The 11,017-nt window shown below is 33.0% G+C and overlaps 1 protein-coding gene across 4 annotated transcripts; it reads right to left on the reverse strand.

Moving 5' to 3' along the window:
- Window positions 1-54: 54 nt before the first annotated feature.
- Window positions 55-7,602, reverse strand: LOC132031155 (transmembrane E3 ubiquitin-protein ligase FLY2-like). 4 transcript variants are annotated; one of them, XM_059421020.1, is made up of 11 exons: window positions 6,935-7,602; window positions 6,567-6,659; window positions 4,771-4,843; window positions 4,340-4,467; window positions 3,201-3,316; window positions 2,308-2,368; window positions 1,298-1,364; window positions 1,142-1,219; window positions 439-596; window positions 292-351; window positions 55-211 (listed from the first exon to the last, which is right to left on the reverse strand). In XM_059421020.1, the coding sequence occupies exons 1-11, from the start codon at window positions 7,091-7,093 to the stop codon at window positions 86-88; spliced, it is 1,119 nt and encodes a 372-aa protein (XP_059277003.1). In that variant the 5' UTR covers window positions 7,094-7,602; the 3' UTR covers window positions 55-85. The 4 variants fall into 4 exon arrangements, with proteins under 4 accessions (XP_059277003.1, XP_059277004.1, XP_059277006.1 ...); XM_059421021.1 differs by having other exon boundaries at window positions 6,618-6,659; window positions 6,935-7,600; XM_059421023.1 differs by having other exon boundaries at window positions 6,623-6,659; window positions 6,935-7,051.
- Between the last annotated feature and the right edge of the window lie 3,415 nt (window positions 7,603-11,017).

Genomic DNA, 11,017 nt, shown 5'->3' on the forward strand with positions numbered 1-11,017 from the left:
TTTTTTTAAAGAAAAAAGCACTTTTTATACTTAGTAACATTTTTAACTTTAAACTTCCCCTTTTATCCTTAATGAGATGATTTGATTACGAAGAGAACAGCTGCTGATCAAACTTACCAACAAGTATCCCTGCGGTCAGATGCAAAAGACAAAGATAAGCATCCATAATAGCCTGTTGTCCAATCATCAGAATTGAAACTTTGGCAGCTCCCTAGAAAAGGAATATCATGTGTCATTCAATGTGCTATAACAGAGAGGGAGGGAGAGAGAGGGAGAGAGAGGTAGTCTTACTGATTGGGTGTTGCTATGTTCCATTTGTCGAATCAGAAGGAGCACTTGCAGAAAAGATATCTGGTGGATCAGGAAGTTAAAGAATCCAGACAAGTGATATTTGTTACAAAAATAATATCCCTAATACTGAGAAGTGTTGTAGGATACAAATGTGACCATCAATGTGTAGTTCACCGCTTTGTTGTAATAAACCTCTATATTGACAGAAGTAGCATTCAATAGAATTGGTGAGAAACAGTCTCCATCAGCATCCACTGAAGGGCTCTCCATCAATCCTTCTAGGTGATAATGATCACGAGCTCCATCTGAGAAAGGAAGATAAATCACTTGCTCCTTATAATTTGCGCAAGCTTATGGATATGTTGAATACTGAATGGACATAAGCATTTAAATGAACATAAGGAAAAGGAAACCACTCTTCCCCTCCCACTTACGAAACCACTCTCCCCCCCCCCCTCCCCCTTCACGAAACCACTCTCCCCCTCCCCCTCTTCTTCTGGGCAACTGCATCATCGTACATGTATAGATTGTAAAAATCTGAGGAACATGTGCAAAAGCATATGAAGATCCTGAACGAATACAAAAGAAGTAGCTCAGGTAAAATAGGCGTTTTGGAAATTTTAATGCTAGGTAATCCTGTCAAGTTAACTTTAGAACATCAACGGGCATCAAGAGCTAAAATACCCAAGACATGAAAGAGTATTAACAAGAAACTTCTCTTGAAGATTATGGAAGTAAAAATATAAAATAGAGTTCATCAAATGAATGAAAGGGAAGCCAAATGATCCAGAGAGGAAATGTATCCTCTTAATGCTTGTGTCGTATCAAGGTGAAAAGAAAAGCCAAGTACCATTTGAGGAGGATGAGACACGAGCAATTTGTGCAGCAATTTCAATATTGCAATGTTTCTCCATCTCGTAAAACGGTGCTGCAGAACAAAAAGATACATAAGTTAGCTAAGAGTTAAAACATTAAACTGGATCAATGTTGAAAAATCCATTATTACAGTGTTTCTTCTTCCAAATCTTATCTCGAGAAGACTCCTGGAAGATCTGGGACGAGAAAACTCCAAGCTGTCAACAAAAATAATAGATGAAGCAAGTCATTTTTCAATACACAAAAATCTTCATAAAGTCTTAAACTCGAATCATTGTCACAGGAAAAGGATGCGCGTCTAAATTAACCATCATATTCATTAGGGAAGACAAGAAATTCCTGATAAAGTGCATCCTTTTTGTCTTTTCCAAATAACTTGACTACCATGGAATATGAGATATCAGATGGCAATTAGCTGCCCTTGTGGAAGAATAAAGATTTAGAGCAGTTCTCATTTTCTGCTCTTTTTGGTTACAAAGAAGCTTAACCGGATTGCATAGGCTAATGCAATGTGAATTTTTTGATGAATATGTAGTGCGAATTGACTTACTGAGACCACTAAACAGGAGCTTATCCAGATGTATTGGTAATTTCTTTTTCGAACTTGTGAATGCCTTATCCACGAGACGAATGGAACGTCCAAAAATATTTTAAAAACCAAAAAAGGGAAGGAAAAAGGAAAGGATAAGGGGACAGGAAACACAACTGAGGGGGATGAATAGTATTCATAACCCCCCTTCATTATCTCCACTTCTGAAAAAGAATTCTACTTATGCATATCCAAACATATGCTAAGGTTTCAAAAGTTAATAAAAAGACATACCCTGCAGAAAATTTAAGAGAGAAAAATACAGTAGACAAAAGGAGCTCTACGGAAGTAGACGAGAGAAGTTTTGAAATTTGTTATGCCATTACCAAAATATCATATAAAAGTCAAAGCATGCCAAATTCTCAATGGTATTCAAGCATTATGCTCTTCAAAAATAAAGCAAATAAATATGTAACACCAATGAAGAAATTTAATGTCAACTGATTCTAGCAGCAGCAAAAATCATCGTAAGAGATGATCATAAGGAGTCATGTAAAGCTATACTCAGTAATCCATGCTGAGGACAAATGACATATTGTCGTAAATAATACCAAGTGATACGGATTTGATAACAGATAATCGTCTTTCTGGCCAAACTCACCATCTTTGCCACTGCAAATCAGAAGCATGACTATGAGTTGATGAAGCACATAAAATAGCATCTGCAGGAGTGTCAAGTGATGTGTGAACCAGTATCTAAATTTACATTCCATGTTCTGAAGAACACAAAATTTAGAAACTCTAAAGCCTAAAAATTTAGAAACTCTAAAGCCTATCTTAATACCCAGATCTTAACTATTTTGAAGTCAAAACGGATAGGATTATTATTGTCGCACTAAATACCACACCTTTCAACTTGTTAAGTACAAGGAACTAGTCAACTACAAGTAAGTAGTCTGCTATTTGGTAATTTGAGCAATAACGCATAGATAGTTTCATATTTGAGACATAATATAAATCAAATTCCACATAAACACACTAGTTGTAACCATGCATTTTCGTAGATATCATATTACGGATCTCGTCACGAGTTCCCCAAAAAAAAAAAAATAATAATAATAAGTTGAATCCTTAAGCGTGAGAAAAGGACCATAGCAACCAAAAGTTAGAAACAGATGTAAATTTGTTTGCATGAATTACTTAGATTGCTTAAAACTCAGCAAAGACATCCAGTCCCGACCAGCCATTGTCTTATGATCATATTACAGTTCTTCTCATGGGTTCTGTAAATAGAATTTCTTATTGGAAAAATTCAGCATGATAAAAGGAATGTATCACTTTTTTTAGGACTGAAGCATTTCAAGGATAGAAAACAAATGTTGTACACTTTCGCATGAATTACTTAATTACTTTAGCATATTTTTATATCAATTTATTCCATTTGCAAAAGATAGTTGGTGTTAGAAATTGCCTTTCAGCGTAGGTACCAAATAAGATCTAGTACCTGTAAGCTACCATTCGAAGTTGTCTGAATGGCCATATATACACACCTTCTACTCTGATTTGTGCACCACCAACTCCATGTTCGTTGTCAAAAACGTCATGGAAAAGTATTGCACCCTATTGTTTGCAAAATGAAATCAAATGAAGATTGAACATAGAAATCTGCAATTTCTGCATTAGAAGTATCGTCATCTAAGCAAAGATGAAATGCCTAATAAACATCACTATTAATAGTTAATCTACAATAGGGGAACTATATTAGACCTCAATTTTTAAGAATCGTGTGTTTCACCGCTTTCAGCACTCATCAAAGGATAGCAACACATATACAATAAAGAAGCAAGATAGAAGCAAACATTAAAGTAATTTTTTATTAGTTAGTTTGAGAAAGAACATAGCATCAAAGTTCTACAATTAGAATAGTTATATGTATTTGAATTCTTGAAAGTTGTAAAAGTTGTATAAATCGTTATTACTAATGGAACAGAGTCAACTCTCCAAAATAGAAAGTGTACCATATTATTGGGATGGAGTAGTTACTTGCAAAACTACATTGGCACTCAGTATTGCAATAACGCTTGATCTTGACTTTTAGTCTAGATAAAGATTGGTAACTTTCTAATTGCATAAATGTCTAATTTCCTTTATGCCTGGAGACTGGAGCTATTGCATCATTGATTAGCTCCTTTATGAGGAAAATGCAATTCCACATTAACCATATCATTATGGATATATATATGGATATATGTTCATCTTGAAACTAGATGTTTATTAATAAAGTAATACGATTATTTTAATGAAGCACAAAAATCACCCATATAGAAGAAGTATGCCAAAAATAGAAAAATTTACAAAAAATATGGTTTTTTTACAAACATACAGTCAATTGGAAGTTATGCTTGGAAGCACCATGCTTTATTTAATAAGCAAGTAAAGAACAGTAAACAAGCATGGTTTGGAGAAAGTCCAGATAAGACTTATGATATAGATGCTCTCTTGAGATATAAAGAGAAGTAAACTACCCAAATCATCAATTAAAAATTCAGTAAACATATTGGCACAACGGCATAGACAATGGTATAATAGGTTAGGGACAAGTACTTAAGCGGAAAACAGGGATTTAAAAATGACCGTGACTACCTGAACATAATGTACACCAGTTATTTTTGTTGGATTACTTATCAATTCAAGGACCGAGTTGCCATTGGACTTCCTAAAATCAGGAAACCTGGAAGAGTTATTTGTTGAATCCAGGAACCTCCAAGACCCTGCAACTCAAATATCGAGAAGAGGGTATTATTAGATTCAAGACAGAAGCAGCAACTGAAGTGATTATAAATTTTCCATCATGTTCTGTTTGATGAGTTCCAGTCAACCACTTATAAATTGCACATAAGCCCTTACCCCACTCAGCTTAACAAAACAAATAGGGTGTTATAACCACATCACATAAGAGTAAGGAAGAACAGCACGAAAGCTTTTTCTTTTTTGAATGGTACAACTACACGAAAGCGTTCTGCCAAACTCATGCCTAATATGATCAATGCACTAAAACAACAAACTGTACAAACCTCTGTAAGTTCCTGTTATATTCCAAGCAGAAAATGGTCCCAATTCATTCTCATCCTTTCTTACAAGAAGCCACTGCAACAAACAATAAGGATATAATTAAAGGTTAGGCACAACTAGCAGGGGAAACAAATAAACAACTTTTTCACTTTGGCAATGATATTATCTTCATATCCCATTTTTTTTTTTAATCACGTAAATGTATTTTCATTCATAAACATGGCCTAAAACAGCAGTATACAAGGGTATACCAAAAGGTAGAGAATCCACAAAAAGATATGATTCTCTACAAACTCCACCCAATCTATGCAACAGGGAACTTTCTATGGCCACCAAAAGAATATGAGGGAACAGAGACTACTCCTCAACTGTGAGAAACTCGACTCTACGCCTTCAAAAGCTCTTCTATTTCTCTCTCTATAAAACCTACATTAACCCAAGTGGAACCATATCCCAAGCCCTTCTTCTTCTCCTCCTTCTCCAGCTCTTCCAACTGAACATCAACTCTTTCACAGTTTTTGGCATTGCCCATGGAGTGCCAAACCCGTAGCATATCCCACCATAACCTCATAGTCAGCCCGCAATGTAGAAAAAGATGATCCGCGTCCTCACTCGCTTCCTTAGAAGCAGACAACCTTCTGGTTTCTAAGATTTTCCGCTGTCAAAATCACCCCTCTAGTGGCAAGGCAAGTGAAGAAACACACCTTCCTCGGCACATTTGGAATCCATATTGCATTATATGGAACAGCATACTCCTTCCTAACCAAAAGTTTCTGATAAAAGGATTTCAATAAGAACACTCCATTATTCCCCGAGCCCCATCTCCAAGCATCGAGATTATTTGTCTATGTAGTAAGGCTCATAATCCTTGAAACTCGGTCACTTCCGAGTCATGAAATTCCCTTCTAAAAAAAGTCTCTCCACCTTGTATCCCCCAAAAAGTCCCAAAAACCCTCATGTCTAGTGTTCAAATAGAGGAAGGTAATACCCTTTCCAGAATTCTGCACTCCTTCTGAGCTCCAAGAAGTTATAACTAAGTAAGGATAGTCACCTTGATTCTAAAACACCAAGGAAACCAAAGACAGCTAGCATCAAATTTTATTCGATATAGTTCCCTAGTCAACTTTTGATATCTAGTCTTGCCTAGGAGTTAAAATAATTTCATATCTCATTGACTGAATTTACCCAGCAAATAATTTCATATCTCATTGACTGAGCTTATCCAGCCATTTCATCATCCCTGATTTTCCTTTTTATGTAATATCTTGGCTCTAGGCATAAACATGAAGCAGTTCAAGAGAAAATCCTACCTTATTCCGGATTTTCTCAAGATAATTAGACATATACTCATAAGAGCAAGTTTCTTATCAAAAAAAGGGGGACAAATAAAAGCAATATATTCCTTATTAGCTCATATAATTTTCGTTGTGTACTATGTCCATAGTATAAAGCCATTCTTGTTATTATGCATGCTAAACTAACTTAAATTTAGTAAAATTCAAATAATATAAAGCACTAAACCTATCAGATGCAGGTTAAGCCAAATACCTTTAATTCCTTTCACCAGCTACCTAACACAAATTTGCACTTCAAGACTTGGAATACTTAAATGAGTAAAGTTTCAGTCTTTAATACACTATACAAAATTAAAGTAGCTATCTTCACATTGAGATACCCTATCGTTCTATTCAATATTAAAATGCCAATCTTCACGGTAAGATACTTTTACAACATTAACAAATCAATCAATCTACACCTCAATCCTAAACTATTTAGGGCTACAACAACAACAACATACCCAGTGAAATCCCACAAAGTGGGGTCTAGGGAGGATAGAGTGTACGCAGACCTTACCCCAACCTTGGGAGGTAGAGATGCTGTTTCCGTCAGACTCTCGGCAAAAGGACAAGCAATATAAAAAGTTAGGGCAAAATACTACAAAAACCTTAATAAAGCTAACTGAAAAAAAGTAGTCGTAAGTCGTAACTATCACAAATGAATATGATAATCAAAGCACAAGAAACAACAGATAGTCGCAGAAATCAAAGGACAATAAAGTAATACTACAACTACTACTAGTATGAAAGGATAAACTATTTAAGGCTCTACTAAATAATTTGTCTTTTAAAAGCAAAGAACTAATACAAAAATAACTCCATTACTAACCTCATCTCCCCAAGAATGATATCTTTCTCTTAGAGGCCTAAGTCCCATTACTGGACAAAACCCTCCAAAGATAAACCATAAACTGAAGATAATTCTAAACAAAAAACCATAGTTTTTCCTCTTTAACCTCAAAAAATACAATCTTTTTGTCACACCCATTTTCAAGATCAACTCAAGTTCTTCACCTTTAAGCAATTCTTGAACAACCCAAATGAAGAATCAAAGCCCATTACAGTTACAAAGAAGATAAATTTAATAGATAAAGAAAAATGGGGTTGCTTAAAGTGAAGTCAAAACAAAAAAACAAAAAACAAAAAAAAACTAACAACCCCAACAATAAAAATCAACATACTAATCAACTTAAGAGAAAATGAAAGCTCAACAGAAATACTAATTGGTTTGTTGATTTTGGGGTTCACCAAGAATGAGTTTTCCAAGGTCAAATTCATGAACCAGAAATTAGGAAGCCCAACTTGTAAATGTTTTAAATAAAAAAACAGTTAGAGGTGAACATTTTTCACAATATTCTATTAGTTGAAAAAGGCTCTAGACCGTAACTCACATAAGTACCATAGCCAAAAATAAGATTGAGGGATGTTTTCAGTTCTGCAGGAAGTTAAAAACAAAAAAAAGGTGGGTTTGAAGCATAAAGCTACTGTTTTGACATAGATGTAGGAATATTTGGCCTATAAAATCATGGTCAAATAAGCTCTTAATTAAGTTGGCAGTAAAAAAATAGAACCAATAAAAATCGATACATTCATGGCCTAAAGAATAGTTTATCACATATTTAAAATATTACTTCATCTTTATTATCATAATTTTTTTTGCTTTTAATAAAAATTAAATTTAGAGGATTTGATAAACACATTTGAAAATGAGTTCAAAGTTTAATAGGAACAACGTTTAGTTGAGGTATAAAAAAAAATAAAAGACAAGTTTAGAAGACTCCATATGCAATAAGCCAAAAAAAAAGAGAAAAAGATGGGCTTGAAGCATAAAGCAAAGATCATTTTAACGGTTGTGATTGAACTGTCACCCCAAAAAGGGGATGTAATCTGTTACCAACTCTTATATACTTCCTACATTTTAAAATAAGTGATATTTTTTATCTTTTCATTTTATTTCAAAATAAATCGTGTTTCATAAAATTAAGAAAGTATTAATTTTAATATTTTAATTTTATCTTATTTAAATAAATGTAATTTCACATGATCAAGAAAACTATTAAATATCTTTTTTTTTTTTTCAAGGCATTTGATTAAGAGTAAATCAATAAAAACATTTTTTCGAGAAGTGAGTAATTTTCTTAAATGACGTATTCAAACTAAAAATATCACTTATTATGAAATGAAGAGGATACTGGAGAGGTTGACATGCAGGAATTACGCCAACTCCCAAGTATTCATGAGTTAGAAGCTCATATGATCACTCAACTTTGGGTAATTGGCCATCATAGTCACTCAACCTTATTTTGTCTTCCAAAAGTCACTTAACTTTGGGTAAGTGACCTCTATAGTCATTCAATTTTGTTTTATCTTCCAAAAATCACTCAACTTTAGGTAATTGGCCTCCATAGTCACTTTAGTCGAAACTATAATTGCTTAGATGCTCAATTGAAGAAAGTTATACAATGTAGGATGCACAGAAAGGAATACACTTCCCTTACATGTGGAATTATTTAATCTAGTGTTTGTTAAATTTTTATTTTCGATATAAATAATTTCGGGATTAATTATATCACAACTTGAATTTTATTTAGTAGAAGTAGATCGAGGAAGAATTGAAAGAGGTGATAAGAGATGGCACATCCTCACCTCACTGAGGACATGACCTTAAATAGGAAAGCATGGAGGTCGAAGATCGGAGTAGAACATGGTTCTAATTTAGAGCACCTTATCTGCCTCGCCTCTCTCACCAATATTATTATTATTATTATTCTTAAATTTTATTACAATTATTGTTTTTTTTATGACTATGATTATTGTTTCTTTTTCTTTACTATTTTTGCTGTCAATACTTCTTTTCTTTGATATTTTCATCATAGTTTTCTTACTCTTATATTTCTCTAATTTGTTTTGAAAAAATGCTTTTTTGAGCCAAGGATCTATCGAGAAAACCCCGCAAAGAAAGGGTTAAAATCTGCTTACACCCATCCTCCCCAGACTCCATTTATAGGATTACATGTTGTTGTATTACATTTAATGTGAGTAACAACCGGACAACTATTCTAGGAATAAAGCAACCAAAGGATAAAAACACCCTTCTCCAAAGTTATTATTTGAAAGTTCTTTTAAGCGATCAAAGTTAAAAGTAAAAGTAAAAACTGAGAGCACCCCCAAAGAGCTGGAGATTTCGTGACGTTTTTGATCGGTTGTCTTGTATTTCTAATAAGTTGTTTAATAGTTTGCATGTTAACTCATATATACATAATATGATGGGTTGATTTAGATTGATCCTAACCAAATAATAATGATGAGTTACTTCTATCTAATTTGAAAATAAAATCTCAAATCACATGTTTGCGTGAAATTCATGTTATTTTCATTCAACCTTTACAAGATCAACAATTTCGTTTTGATATCCAAGTTTCTTATTGTAAAATCAAATATATATATATATATATACTCAGTACATCCAGTTTTTAATATAATAAACCAACTATCTACCTAAAAAAGCATAGTCACTAAGGAGTTGTTTGGTTTAGAAGCAAGTTATCCACAAATTAGTAATGCAAGGATTGTAATGTATGATTCGTAATACAAATTTTGTAATGCAAGAACAAGTAATATAGAGATTGTAATATGAGAATTATAATGCAGGAATTATTTATTATTAGACTTTTAATTTATTGTACTAAAAATTACTTATACAATGTTTGTGTTAAAATATAAAAGGGCAGTCCGGTGCACTAAGCTCCTGTTATGCGCGGAGTGGGGCAAAATATATTTTTAGTTTTTTAACAAAATAAAATATTTGGTCTACATGAAGGGTTATTTTTTGGTCATTTGATAGTTTAATTCATGTATTGCTAATTTCCGTATTTTTATAATAATGCTAACTTTTATGTAAAAAGGAAAAGTGAAACCAAACATTATATATATAAAAAACAATGTTAAATTTTAAGTTGGATTATTCATCCCACAACTTCAACCAAACAAACATGACCAAAATAATTTTGTTAAAAATTAATCCCCGTGTTATAGTTTCCATAGTATAATCGGTATTAACTTATTTTCAGCTCAAACGAGTCCATCCTACGTATACTGATTGATGCACGAGTTAAATCACAGTTCATGAATTGGATTGATGCCAGCCATTGATGCTTCATGCTATATATGTTAGTCCCAATGGCGATCGAATCCAGGAATTTTGTACACGCTGTTCAACATTATATTTATTTATAGAAGTACTTTTTAATTTGATCTAAGTATATAGTTTGTTTTTTTATATGTACACAGTATAAATTTGCGATGAATAATGTTCAACTAACGACCCTTCGATTTATGCTGTTCCGCCACTAGTTCATCCTATTGTATCCAAGTTTCACTCCTAAAAATACCTTCTAACATGCCGACATTAAGTTATACATAATCGTTATTAGTGTTAGAAATTTTTTATACTATCACGTTACCTAAAGAATATTTATAGGTAAGTCTCCTTAAAATATAAAATTTGTAATCTTGAACATTAGACATGTTACCACTTACCTACTACTACACGTAAATTTGATGCGGAGGATGTTCGCCAAAAGCTTAAATATAATATATATGGGTAGATTTTACATATTTATACGATATTAACATTAAGCAATAAATGTAAAGGTTACCACTGGTGGGTGTTGAAAATTGTCTACTACTATACATTCCGTAAATATTTTATATTTAGCTTTTGTTGTTAATGGTGAAAATCAATTTCTTGATAGACAAATTTCTTATATCAACAATGCATTATAAAACTTAAACTTATACTGCTATTATGGAGCGGGTTTAACTTTTGAGCAGTGAGCACTACCATTAGATTAATAGCCTGTTTGTTTAAGTTTCTAAGAAGCCAAAAGTATTTATTTTTCTTCTAAAAAAT

The sequence above is a fragment of the Lycium ferocissimum genome, chromosome 9, assembly GCF_029784015.1.
Source record: "Lycium ferocissimum isolate CSIRO_LF1 chromosome 9, AGI_CSIRO_Lferr_CH_V1, whole genome shotgun sequence".
In the NCBI taxonomy this organism is placed as follows: domain Eukaryota; kingdom Viridiplantae; phylum Streptophyta; class Magnoliopsida; order Solanales; family Solanaceae; genus Lycium; species Lycium ferocissimum.

Coding starts and splice junctions, on each gene's coding strand:
- LOC132031155 (XM_059421020.1), bottom strand. CDS start 7,093: ATGGGTGTGACAAAAAGATTGTATTTTTTGAGGTTAAAGAGGAAAAAC. Junction 6,660..6,934: donor ATCATTCTTGGGGAGATGAG/GTTAGTAATGGA, acceptor TTTTGCCGAGAG/TCTGACGGAAACAGCATCTC. Junction 2,369..3,200: donor CTTCGAATGGTAGCTTACAG/GTACTAGATCTT, acceptor TCTGATTTGCAG/TGGCAAAGATGGTGAGTTTG.